Source organism: Euprymna scolopes, chromosome 13 (genome assembly GCF_053919585.1).
Source record: "Euprymna scolopes isolate OS-2025 chromosome 13, ASM5391958v1, whole genome shotgun sequence".
NCBI lineage: Eukaryota > Metazoa > Mollusca > Cephalopoda > Sepiida > Sepiolidae > Euprymna > Euprymna scolopes.
The window spans coordinates 40,623,070-40,648,414 of NC_136494.1; the positions used below are offsets into that span (position 1 = coordinate 40,623,070).

The 25,345-nt window shown below is 39.3% G+C and overlaps 1 protein-coding gene across 3 annotated transcripts in view; it reads left to right on the forward strand.

Moving 5' to 3' along the window:
* Window positions 1-3,837: 3,837 nt before the first annotated feature.
* LOC145291983 (cation-independent mannose-6-phosphate receptor-like) overlaps window positions 3,838-25,345 on the forward strand; it is a 268,904-nt gene continuing 247,396 nt past the window's right edge. For all 3 annotated transcript variants that reach the window (XM_080137940.1, XM_080137937.1, XM_080137939.1), the window contains exon 1: window positions 3,838-4,890. In XM_080137940.1, the coding sequence (XP_079994066.1) occupies window positions 4,748-4,890 (143 nt within the window). In that variant the 5' untranslated portion in view covers window positions 3,838-4,747. The remainder of the gene's footprint in view (window positions 4,891-25,345) is intronic.

The following is a 25,345-nucleotide window of genomic DNA, read 5'->3' on the forward strand; positions in this document are numbered from 1 at the left end:
GGCTCAAGTCAAGTTATTAAGTTAGATCCATGTCCAAGGAACCTATACCTAAAATTTCAAGTATTTAGACCCAAAATTCTCGGAGGAGTTTGGTAGAGTTCTCAAAGGGCAAATCGTTGAACTTTGACCCCTTAACAACCAAATTTCTGGTCAAAAAACAATCACAAAGATTTTCCCAAATCTCAGTACCCTGTATATCAAGTTTTGAGTCTGTAGACTTAAAATTGACAGAATTATTGCATAGGGAAATGTACACAGACACACAGACAGACACCCACGTTCACTTTTATAGATATATAGATATATACATAGATATAGATAGATAGATAGACTAGCAGTTCCGCCCAGCGTTGCTCGGACCTTATCCACTGTTCATAACTTTATGAGCATATGTATATATTAAAAAGTGTGAATATGTATCTTAATGCCCTTCTATATAATAGGCCTCTTTAACTACCATAGAGAAACGTTGGTAGAGACCGCAGACGTCAATTTTTTAAAAATTTTTACTCCAATTTTTACCCCTTAACAGTTATTGTTTTGGGCTCAAATTAAATTCAAATATTTAAGCCATGTCCAAGTAACATACATCTACAATTTCAAGTGTTTAGACCCAAAATTGTCGGAGGAGTTTAGTAGAGTCTGTAAAGGTCAACTCTGTAAACTTTGACCGCTTGCCAGACATATTTTCGCCCCAAAACTGATTAAAATTCTTGCTGCATGTCTAAATACCCTTTATGTAAAATTTAAAATGTTTAGGCACAAAATTGGCTTAATAGTTTGCTAGGTTCATAAGAGTAGTGGTTGATGGTCAGAAGTCAGAAGCTCTTAGTATTAATGCTGGAGTCCCTCAGGGGTCCATCCTGGGCCCAACTCTCTTCCTGATCTATATTAATGATCTTCCAAATCACATCCTTACATCTTTCGTTGACATCTATGCTGATGGCACTACTATCTATGGTAGCACATCTAAGACCGTAAATGACCAAGTTCTCTCTGATTCTCTCTCCTCTGATCTTGAGAAAGTCGTGCAATAGGGAAAGAGGTGGCTTGTTACTTTTAATGCATCTAAAACCAAGCTTTTATCTTTACATCATCAATACTCTGATCCCCATTTGGCATCAATTGAAATGAATGGCTCTCGTCTTGGGGAGGCCTCGTGATTTGACAAGCTTCTTGGCTTGACGTTTACTCCTAATCTTAAATGGAACACATACATTAAATCCGTTGCCAAGGCCGCTGAAAAAATGGTGGGATCCTTCTATCGATCCAATAGATATATCACTGCTGATGGTCAGAAGTCAGAAGCTCTTAGTTTATTGCTGATTAGCAAATCTACCTATATAAGAGCCAGGTACATCCAAGGATGGAGTACTGTTGTCACATCTGGGCAGGAGCTGTTAGAAAGGACATCCTGCCTTGATAGAGTTCAAAATAGACTTTGTAGCCTTGTAGGAGATGTCCTTTTCTCTTCCCTGCAATCTCTTTCTCACGGAAGAGATGTTGTGAGTTTGTCTCCGCTTTACTGTTATTTTCATGGCAAGTGCTTGGATGAGCTCCATTCTATGATCCCGCTTCGCCAAACTTTCACGAGAAACACTCGTCTAGCAGAAAACACTATCACTAATTTCCCCACTCTTTATCTGTGCCTAAACCTAAATGTAGGTTTCATGAGAAAAGCTTTTTTCTTAGAACTGCACGCCTATGGAATTGTCTTCCGTTTTCCTGCTTTCCGACTGACTACAATATGGTTGTGTTCAAGTCTAACGTAAACAAGTTTTTGATGTGCCATTCCATATAAGTTAACAAATTTACCGAATCTCCATTACTAACGGTTACTATATTGTCTAATTTCTACTGTACACTCTTTAACCCTTATCCTCGAGTGGCCTCTTGGCCTTGATAAGTGATGATGCCTATGTAAAAAAAAAAAAAAAAAAAAAAAAAAAAGAAATCGCAAAGGTCAAATCTTTTGAACTTTGCCCCCTGGGCAGGGCAGCCAACTTTTTGGCCAAAACTTATTAAAAAGCTTGCCCTATGTCTGAATACCCTTTATGTAAAATTTCAAATGTTTAGACAAGAAATTGTCTGAGTAATGTAGTAGAGACTGCAGAGGTCAATTTTTTTTTTACTTTTGACCCCTATTATGACCCCTTAACATTTATTGTTTTGGGCTCAAATCAAGTTATTAAGTTAGATCCATGTCCAAGGAACCTATATCTAAAATTTCAAGTGTTTAGACCCAAAATTGTCGGAGGAGAATGGTAGAGGTCTCAAAGCTCAAATCGTTGAACTTTGGCCCCTTAACAGCCAAATTTGTAGCCGAAAATGGATTACATAGATTTTCCCAAATCTCAGTATCCTATATATCAAATTTCGAGTCTGTGTTTGGAGGTGTATGTTGAGCAAAAAAAAAAAAAAAAAGTGGTAGTAGGAAGGCAGGCTTGAACCCGTACTGGGAAGGAGGAAAAGAACGGGAAAAAAAACTGACCTCTTTGCTGTTACGACCACCACCAAACCAGAAATGACTATATTTAAATTAAGGCTAGACAATCGAAAGTAGAGGTTAACTTTCAAAAATAGCGGCGAAAAAAGCGACCCCTCCCCAATAGAAAAGTGCTCAGTTGAAGGTGAAGATATTAATGTTTTGGCCATTTTTTTTATATTTGTCGTATGAAAAGTTGAACTTCAAAACGATACTGATCTTGGTAAGATCCGTTGCCTCTGTCGGAAGTTTTAGGCAGACATTCAAACATACATACATACATTTATATATTGGTAACTAAAAATTTTCGACCCAAACCTATTAAAAAGCTTGCCCTATCTCTGATTAGCCTTTATGTAAAATTTCAAATGTTTAGACCAGAAATTGTCTGAGTAATGTGGTAGAGACTGCAGAGGTCAATTATTTTTAACTTTGACCCCTATTACATTTATTATTTGAGCTCAAATCAAGTTATTAAGTTAGATCCATGTCTAAGGAACCTATATCTAAAATTTCAAGTGTTTAGACCCAAAATTCTCGGAGGAGTTTGGTAGAGTTCTCAAAGGTCAAATCGTTTAACTTTGACGCCTTAAGAGCCAAACTTCTGGCCGAATACCGATTACAAAGATTTTCCCAAATCTCAGTACCCTGTATATCAAGTTTCGAGCCTGCAGACTTAAAATCGACAGAGTTATTGCATAGGCAAATATACACAGACACACAGACCAACACACATATATGTTCACTTGTATAGATTGTTTAAGATAGACCAAGACTTGTGCAGAATATGGGCTGTGCTATATTTTGAATAGGAATTTTATGGTATCTTTTGCTTATTAAATTGTTAGGTGAAAGTACAAAATAGTTACAAAACAACCTTCCCTTTTCATGTTAAGTGTGGAGTTTTAAATAACTTTATTATTTCAGTACGGTCCATTTTCTTCATAAAACCGGTGGTACACCTATGAGGGAATACTGACAGGGCTTATCAGGCATTTATTTGTTGGATAGAATGCACTTCTAATGCATCAGTTTTTCAAAACCTCAGCTGACCTCGTTTCTAACCTTTTGAAAAGGAAGTCAAATTTAGTAAATACTTCATTAAACAATTTCGGAGATTATCAGAAGACTGGCAGAATAACGAACGATGAGAAACATATAATTTATTTCCGGTACCCTTTGCATCCACCCCCTAAACGATTACGTGTGGTTTTACAATCTTGTCACTCGAACAAATGGTTAGTGGTAAAAAATTAATCAACTGTCCGAAAAAATTAGAGGGCCGAAAATAGATCATTTTACGTGATATCAATATACGAAACTGATCCCCCAATCTAACTTCTGAAATAATTGTTTCTTTTTTTCTTTCCTTCAAAGTAGAATCTCATTGCAAGTAACGGAGGTTGTTAATCTACAATTTTACCTCATTTCTTATTAGTATTTATTTGCTTCCCCATGAAATCAAAATGTGACACGAGGTCGTTTTTAATGTGGGGTTAAACCAGCTCCTCGAAAATAAGGCAAAAGGGGCACTCTGGTAGGGACCAAAAATAATAATTATCTCAGTATAGAGGGTTTCCTCTCCATTGGCCGAGGCAAATTACCTTAAGCGAAGCAAAGCATCGGAACAGTGAACACTGAACAGATACTACACTTTGAGATATTAAATTTTTTATTCACAAGAAAAAAATATAATTGGGAAAATGAACAAAAAATTTAGGCACAAGGCCAACTCAAAATGAAGGGGGGGGTGAGGTTGGTTGGTCCATCTGGTCTCTGTTGGAATTAACCAAAAGATTTAAATTATGCGATTATACCCCCACCTCCACCTAATAAAAGGAAACCCATTGTTGAGGTATTTCCTAATGCTCTGTTTTGTAAACATCACGTGACTACCTATCCATGTCATGTGACAGTCACATGAGACACCGACGTCGCAACAGGCTATAAAATAAGCCATGAGAGTTATCTGCCCTTGGAAAAGCATATCTGTTTTGTCAACTTTCTTAAAGTCGAGTTCATTTTTTTTTTTTGTTCACCCCCTCTTTCACTCTAAGGAAACTCTCACCCTATTTTTTTTTTTTTTTATGGCGATTATTCCGGCATTGGTTGAATCAAATACGGAAGTTTATTACTAATAGCCTCACTTATTTTTCGTCTGGAGGGACTTTCGTTATTGTTTTATGGTTATTTATTATTCAGCGCTTTCTACCTCCACACACGCACGTTGTTGTGGTCGTTGTTTCCTATTTTCACGTAATTATGGATCGTCCTTTTTATAAATCGGATTCACAAATTAATCTGCTTTATTGCTTCCTGTTTATGCTTCTATTGATACCATCTCGATCAGTATCGGCTCCTCCTGGTTGTAAAGTTGGAGACTATGATATTTCTCTTCTGAAGACGTAAGTAATACAAATTCCAACTTTTTATTGCTTTTAAAAGTAGTAAAACCAAAAATAAGGGGGGATTCGTGTATAAATCCATTTCTATGGTTGACAATATTGATTCTGTAAAAGCTGGTAACAAGTTAACGCAGTCGAAAGGCACAAATTTCAGTTTAAGAACTGTCTGTTACAAATCAGATTCGAGAAAGTGGTAAGAAATAACATTATCAAATACAAGATAAGTTACTTTTCTACCTACCTGGAAAAGTTTAGTGGTTTTACTCAATTTAAAACTAATCGGTCTGAAAGTCTTACGTAAGACTTTAAATATTTAGGTGTTAAATCGTGACTTTTTTTTAAAGGTGAGTAAAAATACTAAAACTTCTCCATATTGATAAAGTTTGTTACATATTTGAATTTTTGACCGCGTTCTCAAATTTGTTAATCGTACCCCCCCCCCCAAAAAATAAACTGCGCTTCTGCAGAATTAGGACGAGATTTTGTAGTCGATAAATGTTTTCAGATAAAAAACAAATGGTTTTAACTGATTTCTTTGTCAAATCTAAGTTACAATGGTAGCTTCCAAATAATGCAGTTAAAATTACCTGAATATTATTGGATTTATGAACCAAAACTTTAATCGGTACTCCTCCTGCACTTATTGATCCGTGCTGAAATAACGTTATGTAAAACGCCATTCTTATGGGGAGGGTGTCTTGTACCTATTCTATACTTTAACCTTACACTTGAATAAAAAACAAAACTTTAAACTTGGAAATATGGGTAAATTTATACAAATACCGTGACAGCGAATTAGTAGAAAAAAATGTACCCTAACCCTAACCCAGTTTTCAGATTCGTGTTCAGCACACCGAAACGTAACAGAATACTACGTAAAAGATTTTACTAATTCGCTGTCACGGTGTTTGTATAATAATACCGAAATATGATTTAAAAAAAATAGCGCGGATCAGTAAGTGCATTAGCACCCTTTAATCGTGTTAGCAGGTAAAAATTGCCATCTTGTCTTACGATCGTTTTCATCAAATTCTTTTATTTTCTACCTTATCGATTTAATTTTTGGATATAATCTTAAAAATACGAGGAATATAGATACCATTTTCATGTGAAATTCAGTATTACGATTTCCGAAATTTCGTCCCAATAGTGTAGAAGCGCCCCCCCTCCCAAACAAACCCTTATCTATTGGTGTGTGTATGAAATTAAATGACTAATTATTCTTGTCTAGTAATCGATGTTTCATTTCGTATAGTCGCTTATAACAAGTTGCCGGATTTTACCGAGTCAATATTGACAGCCGCGGGGGCTTCAAAAACAAAACAAAGATGTTTAACTTATTGATCAACATTTAAATAAACCGGGCATTAAATTATTAGCAAAAATATAGATGAATTTTGGTAATTTTTCCTTACGTTGTAGATCTGGCTTATCAAATTGTTATTCAACGGTCTGTTTTTCAGCGTCCACTATTTTTTGCGTCGTCATTCTATACGATTATGTAAAGTCACAATATTGATATAGCCCCCTCCCCCAGATGCTAATATTACTTCTGTAAAATTCGACATTTTTATATACTTGTGCAGAATACGTACCGTGCAATTTTTTTTTTTTTTTTTTTTTTTTATGAGGGCATTTTTTAAAAGTTCAGTTTGTAGTCACCTTTTTAATTACGTGAAAAGAGTTGCAAGTTGCACTCCTCCTCACTGTATTAAGAATAGGTTTCTTAAATAGTATTTCGGCACGGTTCGTATTCTGCGAAAGTACCTAAAGTTTTAATCATCGGAAAATAAACCCGTAAAATTAAACTGCTTCCAGTGCTTCCTAAAATAAAAACTTAATTGTAAATAGTTTTTTGGGGTTTGTATTACTGTACACATAGGTTCGAAAAAGTTGTCAAAAAACAAATATATAACAAATGTTATCAAAGGCAAGATAAGTTACTTTTCTACCAAACTGGATATAATTTTCGTGTTTTTATTCAATGTAACATGTTTATTCAGCTCGAAAAACATGCAGTGTTTACCGATGTATTGGAAAATTCAAGATGGCGGCCAATTCTCTCGTTAACACGGTAAGTTCAGGAAAAGGTGTTATAAATAATAAACTAGACAAAATACTATTAAAAAACACCGAATTTATGTCACGGTAACATATATTGAGCGAATTTCTAACAGTATTTTGTCTAGTTTATTATTTATTACACCTTTTTCCAAACTTACCGTGTTAAAGAGAGAATCGGCCGCCATTTTGAATTTTCCAATACATCGCTAAACACTGTATGGTTTTCGAGCTGAATAAACATGTTAAATTGAATAAAAACACCAAAATTATATCCAGTTTGGTAGAAAAGTAATTTATCTTGCTTTTGATAACATTTATTTGTTATATATTTGTTTGACAACTTTTTCGAATCTGTGTACAGTAATACAAACCCGTTTTTTTTTATTTACCTGACTTGCACAAAACCACGGTATTTCTTTGAAATTCCCCTTTTCCACAAATGTAACCATGAATTTCATTTTTTCCTTTCGAACCTTGTTTAATCAATATTCTCTTGGAGAATTTAAGAGAAATCAGCGCACGAACTGATTTTCGTACGTGTAAAGAATGGATTTCGTACGAGTCTGCCCTCGAAATGCCAGAAGCAGTTTACAATTGGACCCCCCCCCCCGCTTTTGGGGAGTGGGCGGAGTAGGGCTTAACTCTAACCCAAAGCATGCTTAATGTCGTCTGCCTTTTTTTTTTTTTTTTTTTTCTTTAACTAAAGGCCATCAATTTTTAAACTGCTTTGGCCATTTTCGGGACTGACTCTAGAGTCTCCGTAAATACTAAGCAGCCTACTGCTATGCACTTAGAAGTACATGTATTTTATTAGACTTGAATAGTTTGTACCGGTAAACTTAAGCTCCAATTTTTATAAATAGTAATTGAGATTAAGAGTATATTCTACATTTTTTTTTTTTTTAACTTTTAAAACGCCGGAATGATCTTTGTTTAATGCTATTGTTTAAAATAGCGAAAGTTAGTTCGGCTTTACGACTAAGATCAAAGTACAGTAATTTGTTTGAAGCTCCCCTCCCCTGGTATTCACAAAGAAGTCCATACTGATTATATTGTGATCCCCATTTCATTCAGAGCTCCCCTTTTGGAGAGATGTATTTTACTAACATTAAAAAACTTAACTGTCTCCTTGTGTGGGGAGACTCCCCACTCCACTCCACTGGGGAGTGGGCAAGTAAATACGGACACAATCTGGGATCAAAATGTAAGAAAAATCTTCCTTGACGGAAGCAGTTTTAATTTTTGTCCCAGGACAATGTTTTATTTTATTTAAATTTTTTTTTTTGTAACTCTACCATGTCTAAATTTCCCCTAGTGGTGGCACTGGTGGGGTGGGCGAGGTTAGTGTACATTGAACATTGAGAATTTTATTTAATTCACAACTTTAGTTTTGTATACTTTATCTGTTTAATTCAAATCAGGTGATTTTTTTTTTTTTTTTTTTAAGAATCCCCACAACACATGTGGTGTTTTGTCATGATCATGTGTTTGTGTCTCACCCCACTCCCATGTAACACTTATAACCCCTCCCCTTATGATTGTCACATGTCACGATGTATTATTTACGTCGTGTCCGAATATTGAAACGTGGACTGCCAAAATTCACCACAGAATTACCCCACCCGATATATAACACAATGTAACTTTATTATAAATTAATATTATTGGGTTTGTTTTAATCTACACATAGATGCGAAAAAGTTGTCAGAACAAATAAATGTTATCAAAGGCAAGATAAGTTACTTTTCTACCTAACTGGATATGTTTTTAATGTAACATGTTTATTCAGCTCTAAAAACAGTGTTTATCGATGTATTGGAAAATTCAAAATGGCGTCCGACTCTCTGAGACGCTAAGTTTAGGAAAATGAGTTATAAATAAAACAGTCAATATTTAAAAACTCGCCGAATATGTCAGCCTATGTCACGGTAACATGTTGAGCTAGTTTCTAACAGTACTTTGTCTGTTTTTTTTTTTATTTATAACTCCTTTTCCCAAACTTACCTCCTCAAAGTGAGTCGGCTGCCATTTTAAATTTTCCAATACATCGGTAAACATTGTTTTTCGAGCTGAACAAACATGTTACAATATAAACACTAACTAAGGCACGATAAGTTACTTTTCTATCCAAGTGGATATGTTTTAGTGTTTATATTTAATGTAACATGTTTATTCAGCTCAAAAACAGTGTTTACCGATGTAAATTGGAAAATTTAAAATGGCGCCCGACTCTCTTTTGAGGCGGTAAGTTTGGGAAAATGAGTTATAAATAAGACAAAATACTGTTAGAAACTCGTTCAATATGTTACCGTGACATAGGCTGACATATTCGGCGGTTTTTAACAGTATTTTGACTTTTTTTATTTATAACTTTCCCAAACTTACTATCTCTGAGAGTCGGCCGCCATTTTGAATTTTCCAATACATCGGTAAACTGTTTTTCGAGTTGAATAAACATGTTACATTAAATATAAACACTAAAAGCATTCAGTTAGGTAGCAAAGTAACTCATCTTGCCTTTAACATTTGTTCTATATTTTTTGTGACAACTTTTTCGAATATGTACAGTAAAACCCATGTTCTAATTATTTGAACTGTTTTTTTTTTTTTTTAAACAACTCGGCACTTTCTTGAAGGGGTAACTTTTCGTCTCGACACCGATCACGTCAGACGATTTTTTCCCCCTCCGAACGAGTCGGGACCCTATCCGTACAGGTTAACGCAAAAATTTACCTTAAAGTTGCAATTAAAAAAATTGATTTAAACTTAATGTTTTTTGGTAAATATTCAAATACGTTACAATAGAACACCGACCACTGTAAATTTTTTTTTTTTTTTTTTGTTAGGGGGTAATTGAGGTCGCTGACAACGAATCTGATACTCAAACCGGGGGCAAATTTACCGTTTGCATGGTATTAACCCACGAAATACTAGCTTCCGTTTACGATATGCGCGTGCGGCAGCATAAACAACGACTTGCTTCACCTAGCAAACTGCCTTCTCACATGGCGTACCAATCTTCCGCGGAAAATTTAAAATTAGCTGAAAAAGAAATAAATTCATGAAAATAAAAGTACTCCAAGTTGGGTAGGAGGAGGGGGGAATTTAATTGTTTGTTTTTTCCTGGAACATAGAATTTTCAAGTTTTCAAAAAGTACATTATAGCACTTTTTGGGTGGAAAAAAAAATTACGGACTGACTTTTTTGAATGACTTACAATTAGTACAACAAATTGGGACTTTTTTCTCACGTAGTTTTTAATGCGGTTTACGAAAGCATAAGCACCAAACTTTTTTTTTTTTTCGCGGGAGGGATTTATAGAACTTATGTGGCTTAATAGGTGCTTCTGCAGTTTAGTTAACCGTTTTTCCGTAAGTAACGCAGTAACGCACCGACATTTACCAGAACACATTTAACATTTTTCGAAGATTTTACCGTTTACATTAGGGTGCGAGCGGGGGTGGGTGTAGTGTTGGAGCACACGTGCCCCAACACTACACCCTCCTCTCCGCTCGCACCCCCAATGTAAACGGTAAACTCTCCGAAAAATGTTAAATGTGTTCTAATCAGTAAATGTCGGTACGTTACTATTTGAAAATTCTGTTCCAGGAAAAGAAATCACCCCCCGCCTCTCCCAAACTGGAGTGTTTTCCTTTTCTTTTATTTCTTTTTCAACTAATTTTAAGTTTTCCACCCGAAGTTCTATAATGTATTTTTGAAAACTGTTCTGGAAAAAAAAAAAAATTAAATTCCCCCCCCTACACACACACACAACTTGATGTGCTTTTCCTTTCTTGCTTTATCTCTTTTTCACCTAATTTTAAATTTTCCGCGGAAAATTGGTACTGCCATGTGAGAAGGTAGTTTGTTAGGTGGAAGCAGCCGTCGTTTATGCTGCCACGCGTGCGCGCGTAGCGTAAACGGAAGCTGTAAAAGGGCGGAAAGTAGTTCGTGGGTTAATACCATGCAAACGGTCCCATTATAAGCCTCTTATGATGGGATGTCTCCTAGCGGCTTCGGGCTTCGGCTGCTGGGAGACAGGGTAGTTAGTACCAGTCAAGGATTCGTCACTTGACACTCAGCCCAACAGGTGAGGGGCCGGGAACCGGCCCAGCACCTGTTGGACTGAGGTACACCGCCTGGGTAATACCTAGGAGGTCCACCCTCCCAGGCCTTGCCACCGGGCTTTCCGGTGGGGCAAGTTTATTGCTTGCTGCCTGAGGCGCCCCGACCGGGGAATGCCGACGGGGTTACTCAGGCAATTTTTAAAATTGCAGGAGTGCCCCTCCTTTAGGGGAGCCTGCGGGGTTCCCACTTTCCGGCCTTGTGCCACATTTTGCTGAGGTGGGCAGCAAATAAATATCTACCATGCAAACGGTAAATTCAGTGTCAGCGACCTCGATTACCCCTGAAAAACCAAATTAGAGTTGTCGGTGTTCTGTTGTAACGTATCTGAATATTTACCTGTTTTTTTTTGTTTGTTTAATAGCTTTTTTTTTTTTTTTTTTTTTTTCGAATTAAAATACTTTAATCAGTTGAATTGCTAAGAAAAACAAACTTCATTAATTTTTTAAGATTAAAATGATTAAAGTTCTATTTCAAAATGTTTTGTTACAACATAGATTTTTAATTGTTTAAATCTTTAACACGACTCTTGTCAGCTATTTTATCGCCAGATTAAAACCAATTTGCTTAATATTATTGCACAAGTATTAAGCATTTTGTAGGCCCCTCCCCCCCTCATATTTTGTTTATCTCTTTTTACCGAACAAAATGTTACCCCGTAGGTAACCAAAAATGGACATTCAGTAAAACCGTATTTCATATTTCAAAAATATACAAATGTTTATATTATTGAACTGTAAATCTTAAAACCTAACAAAATTATAACAAAGATTAATTATTAATTGCAGTTTGAAGATAAACAAAGGTTTTAAAAAAATCATTAAGTCGCTTCTGCTTTTCCATAGTTCGTATAGTTAACACAAGTCTGACGTCACGGGAACATGCGCTTCGTTTTTCACATTGTTTTGGGGATACCTACCGTTCAGACAGACCCCTCCCCCTCTGATTCCTCTGAAACTTCGGGATTGGATATATATGATAAATTAACATTCAGTAAAACCGTATTTCATATTTAATATACACATGTTTATAATATTATTAATCGTTAAACTGAATCTTAAAACCTAACAAAACTATAACAGATTAATTCACTGGTCAACACAATATTTTTGGCAGGCAAAGTAAGACTGGTTTCTGGGGTTTTCAAGGGCGCTGAATCCGAATCTGACATTAGTTTTTTCAAATTGGCTCTAGTTTTTGAGATATCACAGGGGGTCGTTTGTCTGAAATCACCCATTCGCGACCATAGCTAAACGTACAAAAAAACGGCTAAATAGTGCATAAATGTCAGATATTGATTTTTATGATAATCTTAAATCACAAAGACAGTGTAAAATCTCAATCTAACAAGTTAAGTTAGATATAACATCATTTCATTTATCTTATAACTGAGCACTTTTCATAGATTTCGAGGATATACAAAAAATTTGCTAAAAATTTGCTGAATTTTAATTCTCCAAGTGAAAAAAAAACATTTACATAATCAGTTATATATCATAAATTAATGCAAAGCATTATACACTAGATTCTTAGTTACAATGAACACACAAAACAATATTTTATTCACAAAACTAAAATTGATGTTTATACGATTTTCGCTTGTGAGCAACTTTTGGGCAGTCTCTCAAAAGGTTCCAGCAGTAGTCTGCCATCATGTGCTCATCCCATTTGCCTTGATACCTCTCTTCCATTGTTTTGATGTCTTGATGGAATCTCTCTCCCTGCTCCTCACTGTAATCACCAAGATTACCAGGAAATATGTCGAGGTGGCTAAACAAGAAATGAACTTTAATGCTCATATTTGCCCCTAGTTTTCCGTATGCAGTAAGCATCTTACGGACCAATTGCTTGTAATTGTCAGCTTTGTGATTTCCCAAAAAGTTTGTCACTACATCTGTGAAGGACACCCAAGCATTTAACTCAACCGTGTTCATATGATTAGTGAAGTCAGAATCCCTCATGAGCGTTCGAATCTGAGGTCCATCGAAGATGCCACCTTTAGCTTTTTCGATGGAAAGACCTGAAAATTGCCTGCATATGTACTTGAAGCAATCCCCATCCTTGTTCAACGCCTTAACAAACTGTTCATGAGCCCTAGTTTTATGTGCAATGGAGGGAAGATGATTCTATCCCTGGGTACCAAAGGCTCATTGATGACGTTGGCTGTGCCGACTTCGACACTTTCTCGTTCTGGCCAGTTCTCCCTTCTCCAGTGCTGGATTCTTGCTCTGCTATCCCACAAACAATGATTGTTAGGCTCTCTCCACACCATTGGTACAGCAAGCTTCAACTTCAGCTTACCGTTGGTCAAACCGCAGAGACTTTCTACACAGGTTTTGCACACCATATGTGGGGCCCAAGACTTGTCTTGGTCACCAAGTATCATATCGAAGTATGCTTTGTACGCCCTCTTAACAAAGTCTGTAATATTCCTCTTTTGTTGTGCCATCATATACTGCCCACAGATGTAACAAAAGACATCCGGTTCATATCTGCAACATCTTCTAGAAGAACTCATTTTCTCTCTGGAACTCATTTTCAACTGTGGAATTAAAAAGAAAATTCTTAATTACTGTTTAATTTATACTGCAACTATATTTATGGAACATGTTATTAAGTAATTACAGTATATAATTATATAAAAATTCTCCCTATATAAATAATTATATAAAAATTCTCCCTGAAATACTTCAATATATACATAATCATTATAATGATTCAATAATATCAGAAAATTATTATTTACTGCTTCTATATTGAAGTATTTCAGGGAGAATTTTAGCAGTTTAGGCTTATTTGGGGCTATCAGTATCTTCTAAACTAGAGCCAATCTGGCAAAACCAATGTTATATTCGTAATCAGCGACCTTCAAAACCCCAGAAAACACTCCTAGATGGTCTGCCAAAGAAAAAAAATAAAAATTTGTTGACCAGTGAATTGCAGTTTGAAGAAGATAAACTAAGGTCTTAAAAAAAATCATTAAGTCGCTTCTGCTTTTCCATAGTTCGTATAGTTAACACAAATCTGACATCACGGAACATGTGGTCGATTTTTCACAATCGTTTGGCAGACCCTGAAACTGCTAAATATTTATTGAATTTCAGGTGTTATTTTTATAATATATGGAATTAATTCCAAACTTATTCAATACACTTAATGTAAATAAAACAGGTCTGACAATTTTTTTTTTTTTTTTTTAAATCCGGTTCAATTGTATTAGGTTGGTGTAAAAATAATGCAGGCAGACTCAAACCCGCGAAGGTGGGGGAGTAAAAGAAAATCTGACGTATTACTGATGCTCCATCGTCCAACCGGAAGTTCTGAACCGTTGAAATTAAGGGTCGAGCTTTAAAATGATCCCGATCTCGTCAGTGTCTAAAGTTTTTTTGCAAGACATGCAGACATACACACACACATCAATCATACCAGTTATCATAGGTGCCACAGACAGGGCTTATGAAGAACCTGAAGTCTTACCTACCTAATTTTCCTGGTGCAAAAGAGATCCAGATAATTGCATTTAAGGGAACAACAAGGATACTAAAAAGAGCTCACGGTTGGTTTCAATAAAAAGCAGGGCAATGTTGGCAGCTGGTTTGGCTGCCCCATACATAGCGTTACAATCTTCAAAGGAAGAAAATAAAATACACAATTTGTGAATTAAGAATATATAAAGCAGAACGGCTGCACACGTATGTCCACGAAAGTTTTTTTTGTGGGGGGGGGTCGCGTGTCGGTTACATTTAGAAGTTTCCTTGATTATATCTCCGATTTAAAAACGGACGATGTCTCTACATTATCAACTTTTAAAAAATTCCCACTATGCCGTGTTTTTTTTTTTTTTTTTTTTTTTTTTTATAAAGCGAAACTAATCGAAGCAAACTCATTCGCTGGCCTTCTCGACTAGGACGTCCAGAAAGGCAATTAGCTTTGATCACTGTGTGTGTGGGGAGGGGGACCCTTCATATCGGACAATTGCTATTCATTTGGACGCTGTCAGAGTTCCCCCTTTTTAGAGGGAGCTGGTTTTCCCAACATCGTGGGAAAACAAATATAACGGCAGGAAGCTTGACTGATCTCAAACCAGACGTTCATTCCTGCGCCTGCGTTAACTCCTTCACTTAACTATTAATTTCTGCAAATTAACTTTTTGATTGACATCGCTAAATTTGAACACTTTGCAATTCCTGTCACATAGCATAGCGGTAAGATCTCGGGGTTTTCTTTCATTTTCTTTTCCAGCTTCATGTCACAGGTTCAAGCTTGTCTGCCTACTACCACTTTTTTTTTTTTTCTCCACACACCTACAAACACAAAGGAAAAATGTGTATGTTTGCCAAAAACTTTCAACATGTGATGGATCCTGACCAGATCAGTATTGTTTGATCATTCGGACAACAAATATTAAAAAATTTATCAAAAACATTAATTCCATCACCCTCAACTGAACAGTTTTTTTACAAGGAAGGGTCAGTTTTTGCGTCAACATTTTCGGTGTCATTGCCTTGGTTGGATTGACTATACTTAATTTTAACTTTCGGAACTTTCGGTCATGCCATGGAAACATTGGCTAAGATGTCATTTTTTTTTTTTTCGCATTACAGGTTCGAACCTGCCTGCGCACTATCACTTGTTTTTCTTAACACCTTTCCACCCGGGCTGCCTACTGTTTGGATTCCTCCCCTACTACCACTTTGTGGGGGGGGATCCTTACTACACACACCTGGGCAACGCTGGGCACCCTCACTAGTCATATAAATGTAATGTGAGAAAACAATATTGTTTTTGCACCAACCTAATATTATACAGACCTAGTTTGATTTCTTTCCATACTACTTAAAATTGTCTTAAATTGCCTGTCTTGTTCTAAAATTTCAAATACATTTCTTAAAATGAAAATGTAACTATAATTTTTTTTTTTTACAAATTTTTATTCATAAAATTTGATTCCAAAAATAAAGCTTGAACAATTTTTACTCACAAAATAAGTTTTAATGGAATTTAAAAGCTAGAATAAAGTGAAGGTTGTTGATAGTACATTATCAAAAGAATGAGTCTATACTAAATTTTTTTCATTGACGACATAAGACAATGCAAGATAGTGTTTGTAAAGAATGGATTAAAAAAAAAATTTGAACTTTCAGTTTATAGTTTTTTTTTTTTTTTTTTTTTTTTTTTTTTTTTTTTCGAGAAATTCTGTTTCCGCTGGCACCGTGTGAATTTTCATGTATAAATAGATATGTGCGTATTAGTGTGCTTTTATTTTGTAAGTGCGCCTATTAACTTGTATGTACATGTGTTTAGAAGTCTGCAAATCTTTTGCTATGTGTGCTGCTTTTCAAGATGCTCTTCGCCCTCCTTACCTAAGGAGCTCAGCTAGATTAACGTCCTTGTGAGGTAGGCTTAGGAATGCTCGACTTGAAGTGTCATCGCAATGCCAAAAGGCTGGCCTTCCTGAGTTGAACCTTCTGCTTGGGACCTCATGGTTGAGGCTGCCTTTCCTGCTCTCATCCTCAACCACAGTTGAAGCATGTCAGAGGCTGTGGGGTGACACGCAATTTCTCAATGTCAAGCCCTGCTCAAGAGGCTTTCTAGGTCCAGTGACCTATCTTTTGCAGGCTTCAAGAAACTAACTCTATTAGGAATTAGTCAGGGGGAGTCACCGCTGACCTGCTCGTCCTGGGTTGTCAGGAGATCCTCTCCCATTGGAGGTGGGTGTCAGGCATGCGAATAATGAACAACTCTGAATTCTCCCTGAGATGACAGCTGTCTCCAAATGCATTGCCCCTCAACACCATACAACGCAGTGCCAAACTGAGTTCACATGAGTGCCCTCACTCCAGGACCTTAGAAGAAACACCAGAGCACGGTTTGTTCAATTGCAGTGAACTCTGTTGGTACTGGATGTATGTCAACGAGGTGACAGCTCGCATCAATCCCGAGCATCCTCACCTGCTGAACATACCCTTGGTCGTGCACAATGTCAGGTCACCATGGAACGGGGAGAAACTGGTTTCTCGCGATCCTGACTGTAGCCAGAATGGTTGTGGATGTTGAGACTGAATGAGAAGTGTAGGGTTGAATCTTGGGCAGATCAGTATCTGGTCGTGTTCTTTAAACACCAATTGAAGGTCAAGATGAAGACTGATCAGAAGAGATTACATCCTACGGTTTTTGAAAGACTATGAATTAAAGCAGTGAGCTTGTGCATACAAAGAGGAACTAAGTTAGTATGTATTCCTTGCCTAGGCATAATGCGTGTGGCTTCTAGTCTTGCTGGACTCCAGTTCCAATAAGGTTAACCTTGTTTCCCTTAACTAGCCGAGTGAATGGTCTCCTTCTCTCCTGATAGAACTCAAAGTTGCCCACCTCTTTTTCACCCCCCCCTACCCCGGCTCTTTTACCCCAAACTTTGAGTGCACCCCCATCTTTTTGTCCCAAACTTAGTTTTTCAAATCCCATAGTGATCGACCTGCAGGTTTTCAGCCTTCATTAAGCCGGAAAACAGTTAGCAGTCTGCCATCTAGCGAGGGTTGGGAGGGTCCTAACAGCTTTTTTTTTTTTTTTTTTTTACATCCCCCCCCTTCCCCTCCCATGAAACTTTTTCTACTTCTGTTGAATTTGTTCATAAAAAAACGATCAGTCTTTTCTGTCATAAAAAAAACTTTGATTTGGGAACAGTAAGTAGGAAAGCTCCTGAAGTGATTGTTGCGAGTGAAAACTTTAGCTAGGGATACGCCTTGGACAAATAAAAAGGTACAAGGATGACTACAGACGCCCTCTCCCCATTTTTTGGAGTTGGCCTTGTGCCAAATTTATTTTGTTTAATATTTGTAATTTTACATATGCAGAAAATGCACATGTTGTCTTTGAAAGAACAGAAAAAGTTGTTTGGGTTTTTATAGTACGTGCTGAAGTACAGTGAACTTTCTCGCTTTTTGATTGGCTGAAATTGTTGAATTTGTCCAATCGAGTCTGTAGTATAGATTGTATTCAACTTTTAGGTGAGAAAATGTCTATAGTAGTAGTAGTATAATTGAGTCATTAATTTAACGCATTTCAGACTTTCTCATGTTTTTTTAAAGTGTCCTCTTCACAAAATTTGTAAAATATTTAAAATGGAGAATAGCATTTTTGCTGAACATTTTGATGACAGATATTCACAAGAAGGAAGATTTTTAAGCGTTTCCAGAAAATTCTATTCTAAATTTTAAATATTTCACATTTTGAATATTCCTCTTTCTGAAGAGGACGTTTAAAAACAAAACATTTTAGAAGGCCCAAAATGCCTTAAATTCAAGTATTTTAAAAAAATGAAAATATGAAATAAGTATAAAAACATTACGATTGTTGGTGACCCCACTCATTTAAATATCTATCTCTCTTATAACCCATTTTATATAAACATATAGTTTGTATGTAATTAAACTATTTGGGGCAGTGATTTTTTATATGAATAAATAACATTTAGATAGCTCTAATATAAATATTTTCTTGAAACTTAAAATATTTTTAGTTTTTGTTTTTTCTAATCAATGATGATGGCCAAGTTGTGCAAATTATAATTTGATTAACGGTTATATTATATGCCAACACTGGGGGGGGGGGGCTGAAACGATTGTATGCAAGGTTGTGACCAATAATAAAACTTTCCGAAAATGAATTCTCTTGTGTGTGCATACCTTATTAACGTATCTTTAGAGAAAATATATAATTAGACTTCGTCAGGATTTGGCTTTTGTGAAAGTCTATAGTTATTTACAACTAGCTGACTAAAATGTATTCATGCCTATGTAGCGATATGTAAATGTTTATGTAAACAAGCCCGATAGCCATTAGTCACGTGCTCTCGTGTAATGAGTGAATGTAGGATTGACATGAAATTCTTAGATAAACTAAAATGACCGGAAAATGGGCTGAAATAACTTAAATAAAGTAAATGACTTAGAATGAACTTAAGGATGAATTGAATGACCTTAAGAATGACTTGAATGCTTAAAAAACAACTTGAATGATCTGGAGAATGACTTGAATGGCTTTGAGACTGACTGGTTGTAAAGTGGGTGATCATTTTACAATAAATTAATACAGAAAAGTGATCCCCCACTTTATATCACTTACAAACATAAGTACAGCATGTAAGAACAGATACTACACTTTAAGATATTAAATCTTTTATTCAGGAAAAAATGAACATGAACGAAACTTAGGCACAGGCCAACTCAAAATGGGGGTCGTTGGTCATCCTTGTCACTCTAAAACTAAATCTTTCTCTTAGCTAGAATCTTTACCATAATACCGCATTCACCCTTTCATACTTGGGGACGTCTTACTTAGCACCCAATTTTTAAAACCCTTTTTATTAGCGTATAAAAACAAAAGATAACAAAGGTAATACAATAATTCATTTGTGGCGGGGAGGGGGGGGATTCCAGTAGTGATTAGTAGGGCCCTCCCAACCCCATCTAGTTGATAGACTACCCGTTCCACTTTGGTTTGTAAAGGAACCTGAGCTCCTGCAGGCCAGTCTCTAAGTGGGGATGCTCTCTAGATGGGATGAAATGAAAAGGGAATTTTGGGGGGTTAGTGATTGATTTCTTTCTCTTCAAGATGGGTGAAATTCAGAGGGGTGAAAAGAAAAAAAATTGCAATTAGGTGGTGGGTGGGTATCTTGAAGGTTTCCTAATCGGTGGTGGCGGAGCACTCACTCAGCTAGCAAAGAGGCTAAGGATAAAATTACACTTGATGGAACTGCGCGTTCCACACCTAGGCGGGGAATACGTATTCAAATTTGGCCCCTTTTCATACAGACTTGCTACATGTATCCATCCTCTGTCAAATGCTGTGCGATGCAGCCTTCTATCACATCTGATCTTCACCCGTAGTTGGTGTTTAAAGAAAGCAATCAGATCCTGATCAGAAAAAGACAAGACAACGCCCCCCCCCCCCTGGCCACATTACAGACGCGACATCCAAATCGTTCTTGCCACTGCCAGGATCGTAATGTAGACCATTTGTCTTTCCCTGTCCCACGGCAGCCTCACGTTGTCAACGACATTGGATATGGTAATCTGGCAAGAATGCTCGGGATCGATGCGAGCTGTCACCTTGCTGACATATGACCAGTACTGGCGAAGTTTGTGGCAATCGAAGAAAGCGTAATCAGTCGTCTCTACGGCTGTTCCACAACGGGGACAAGCAGGTGACTCCAAAAAAAAAACACAACTGCGTTGTATGTTAAGTGGAAGTGTATTTCGAGTCAATCGCCAGGTCAGAACTCCGAATTATTCAGATGACTCGAACCTGGTACCCAACTCCACGCGGAGCAGATCTCACACTGACAACCCAAACGTGCGCATAGCGGGTCGTCGGCGCCCCCCCCCCCCCCCCTAGATTCCTGTGGAGTTCCCTACGGGTAGCAGTCACAAGGTCGCTGGACCTTGGTAGTTGTTTTAGCGCGACTCGGCACTTTCAGGAAGGCTGAATCTCTCCGCGGCCTGTGACCCCTCTCGATAGAGGGGTCGAATGAGGTCGGGGAAACGTGGCAGTAATTGCGGGGTGCCATGGTTGCTCCTCTTGAAGGTAGTGACTCGAGAAGGTCAGCGTCTCGATGACACTTAAAGTCCGGCATTCCCAAACCTCCCTCACACCGACGTTGAATGCAGACCTGTCTGCTCATCCAGTGTCTTCTGTCCCAAAGGAACGAGGACAAGAGTTTGACAAGAGCTTTTAGGTGTTGTGCAGGCAGGGGAAGTACGGCCAGTCGGTAAAGGATGAGAGGGAAGAAGTATGTGGCACACGCCTTGGCTCTACCTTCTAAGGAAAGTTTCCTAGGAAGCCACGAGTTGACCGCAGCCTCCACCTTTGACTGTACCTCTGATCAATTCTTATCAAGCTGAAGACCCGGTCAAAACCACATGCCAAGGATCTGAACCGGGCCATCCGTCCAGCTGAAGGGTGCCGGGAGGTGTGCGTTGCCTCCAATACGATCTCAGTGTCTCTGGAGCTAGACACAAAGACCGTGACATTATCGGCGAGTGTGGATACCTTGGCAGCTGAGCCGCCAGGCAGAGCCATTCCGCGCAGGGCCGAATTTGCATCCCCACGTCTCGGCTTGCGGAGCAGAGGATCCAAGGCCAGGACATAAAGCAGGGGCGACAGCGGACAACCCTGACGGACCGACCAAGAGATAAAGGGTTTTGAGCACTTTCCGTTAACTTGCACGACAGCCGTGGGCTTTTGATACATTGCGGAGATCCACTTGCAAAAGTCCGGTTTAAAACCGGCGGCCTCTAAGACAGATACCAAGAAACGATGGTCGACCGTATCGAAAGCTTTGGACTGATCTAAGTTGATTAGTGCGGCTTCCTTGTCATCTATGCCTCCCTCTAAGGTCGTGCATATCAGGTGCAAGTTGTTCTGAATCGATCCCCTCTTCACAGCGTAGTTCTGTTCTGATTCAACCAACTCGCCGGTAACCTGAAGCTGATTTGACAGGACCTTGGCCAAAATCTTCAACTCTGTGTTTAGCAGAGTTATGGGCCTGTAATCGTCTAACTCTTCCCCACCATGCCAGTCACCTTTCCTCAGCAATGTGATCACTCCCTTCGTGACTTGCCCTGGGATGGATCCCTGAGCAAACCAATGGTTGAACACATCCGTCAGAGGCAGAAACATGGGCGACAGCCTCAAATACAGTTCGTATGGCAGACCATCGAGTCCCGGCGATCTGTCACAGCTGACCTGCTTCAGTGCAGTAACAACCTCCAGCTCCATCACCCGGCCCTTGCAACTAGCCGCTCTAGCCGCCGAGAGTCAGCCAAATAGTCGCTAAACTCAATGACTGGAAGATCAGGTTGCTGCTTAAAACGCTCCTCGAAATGTTCTCGAAAACCCTTGCAGATTTCCCGAGTCGATTCCAGAGTGCATCCATCTGGATGTCTTACCTTTGCAATGTACTTGTCCGAGCTACGCCTTTCATGACGCGTGTCAGTCTTGGAGTTGACTGCTTCGCTACCTATCTTTCTAAGTCTAGCTCTAACTACTTCATAACACTCGTTAGTCTTGTGTAGAAAGTCCTGCTTAGCTAGTTTTGACTAACCCTATCACCCTCCCCCATAGCCTGGGCTAGTTTCTGCTCTAGCTGCTTCGTCTTGGCCTTATCTAATGCGAGGCACTGGGCATACTTGACGGAGAAGCTTCTGATCTTGGCTTTGAGACTTAACCACCACTTACTCCCGGTAACCACCCCTACTAGTGCCTTTTTAATTAGTTCTCTTAACTGATCTTGGAGGTCTTGTATCTCCAGAAGGGAGGTGTTTAACTTCCAGTACCCCGCTAACTTAGGCCTATTTCCTAGCTTCAGCTGGGCCATAACTAGTTTGTCTGTCTGGCCTTGCCATGTGAACGTAGGACAGGATAGGAAGTCTACTTCGCCTTTCCTAACTAACATCCTGTCCAAATAGGTGTTTGGATAGGAGGGAACGCTATTGGTCCACGTCCATATCTCCCACCCCGGACACTCAACCCAAAATCTATCTACCAGATCGCATCTAGCCATCGGATCAGTCATGCTGGACTCACACCTCTCCAGCCCTCTAGCTTCGCCTCCTACCTTATCTATCCTGGGGTCTAAGATGGCGTTCCAATCCCCCATTAGCACTACCCGCTTCTGACAATCTACAAACGCATCGAGCTGACTGAAGAATGAGACCCTCTGATGAGCAGTGCTGGACGCATGAACCACGACCACCCTAAACACAGAATCTTTTATGACCAGCCTGCCCTCCGCATCCCTATGAATGTCAACCGTCGTGGACAGGGCACGTTTAACCAGCAAGGAGACTCCCTTCCCCCGTGGGCTGCCATATGCTGAGAAAACCTCAAAATCTCGCGCCAGCACCTGACAGTCCACAGAAGAAATGAAATGCGTCTCCTGAATCGCAGCCACATCGATTCCAAGAGACAAGAGGTCGTGATGGAGGCGAGTTGCCCAGCAATGCACAAGGTGGTCAGGTTTTTCATATCCTGACCTTCTCTCACAATGCCATCAATGTCCAAAGGGAAAGTCAATTTAAGGGCACTCTAGAGTGACAGATGAACCAACACTGGGACCCCTCCCTTGCATTGTTTTGAGAGTTCCTCAAGGGAAGAGTCATCTTTCCTAATCCATTCAATTCCTGGAACAGCCCCTTCAGCAGCCTCCAGCATTGTCCACAAGTTTGTCTTGCAGGCCTCTGGAAGCCTGACGAAAGTTGTTAGCAGTGGGGTGTCCGGGAAATTAGAGGGGACATTAATGTCTTTCCCCCTATCTGTTGGCAATCCAACGGTTTTAAATTATTTGTCGGTGGTGTAAATCCATTGCCACGGGGGTCTATAAGACAGTTTCTCCCTCATTTCAAGGGGAAGAGTCTCTGATGCAGTAGGTTTGTGAGTGGGAGAAGCTGAAGGGTCTCGGCCCCTTCTGGGTTCACTCTTCTCTTTTTGGGGTGGTGGCTCAGTCTGCATTAGTGTCTGGTGTAGTGTGATTTGGAGGTGGAAGTGAGTTTCTGTTTGGGGTGGTGTATGCTCACAGGGAGTGGGGGGGCCCACCTTTTCTTCCCTTTTTCGTTTTTCATTTTTTTCTACATTTCGACTGAACCGGAGAGTGGTGAGGTTGGGTTCTTCCTCTCATTAGCTGATTCATCCTCAGAGGAGCAGTTTTTTTTTTTTTTTCCGCTTGGTCCTTGTCTCGATTGGTGTGGGGACCGTTGGTTGTTGCTGCTCCTGTTGTTGATGTTGCTACCACTCTAGATGCTGCGGCGGTTGTTGCTGCTGCTTGTCTCGCTGTTGTTGCTGCTGTTGTCATTGTGGCTGCGACTGTTGTAGCTGCTGTTGAGCAGGTGGTTGGGTTGTGGAGATGTGTTTTCCGTTTACGCCCTGCCACTGTACCCCATTGATCCTTGGGCTTTACCAACTCAAGGGCTGATGTTGGTGATTCCCTAGTTTCAGTGGCTGTTGCCACCCCTGTTGCTGGAACTGTTTATTTGTGGCGCAGGTTGCCTTGGAACTGCTTTTTGGGGGCAGTTCTTTGCCATGTTGCCCTGCTTCAGACAAAACCAGCAGTGAGGGTGCCGACCCTCAACCACCACTGTCATATTGGCTTTCTTGAAAGATATTGTTGCTGGTATGCCTAGGAAGCTTTCTTTTTGACTCTCATTGCTACTGTATAACTTCCCAGGTGGACACCGTTTTTGGAGCGTGCCAGGTCCATCTGTTCCACCTCTCCAAAATTACTGAGGAAAGCTCCCAGCAGTTCTGTGCGTAGATCAGTAGAAGCATTGAATGTTTGTACTCTGATTCTCCTCCTCCCCCGATACTCTGGCAGTAACTTGATACCTGCGCATTGAAGTTCTGTGCATGAGAACTTTTCTACTTCATCTTAGTTGGGGAGCAGTATGTCCCACATCACGAAGCTCCTCTAGTGTATATACTTGGCGGGTATATTCAGTTTCTGGAGCTCTTCCATTTCGTCATTTTTCATCCCCTTGAGCTGACTTGCCCGCATGTCCGAAGTGATGAAGAACAGGTCCTTGTCCTCCATCGCCTCCCAGTCCCCAGGTATTGGCTTGAGGACGTTCCCCTCAATATATTCCTTGTACTTGGTAAGGTACAAGTCTTTATAATCCTGTGGGAGAGTCTCTTATCAGCGGTTTTATCCCATGTAGATCCCTCTGATGATGGGCGAGGGGTCTTTTGTGGGGTTAAAAGATCGTTTCGCTGTCTTGAAGGTGTTTTGTGAGACAAGTTTCCTTTTAAGGGTTGGTTCTCCCACGCTTTCCTTTGGTGTCCATTACTGCTCCCTTATTTGGGGAGCTTCCCTTTGGGAGTACCCCCCTTCATAATGTCTCTTGAGGCGGCTACCTCCTTGGTAATTCTCCCTCTTTGGGAGCTGCCCTCGTGTGGAGCTTCTTAGGCATAGACTTTTGGGGCTTCTGCCCCCTGCTTTCATGTTGTCCGGGCGGTGCGCCTCTTTGGTTTTGAGTGTTGCTCCCCCATGTGGGGAGTCGTCCTTTCCTTGCCTGGTGTTTCTTTTTCTCTCTTCCCGTATCTGTGGTTTCCATGGTCAGTCAATGTGTATGGTAAAATCCCCCCCCCCAAAAAAAAAAATCAGTTTTGATTGACGTTGAGAGGTCAGGTGTTCCGGGCACGAATGTGTCGCCAGAACAGCACTGCCTCACACGATGTATCAGAACAGATACTACACTTTGATCTTCGCCAAAAGGCC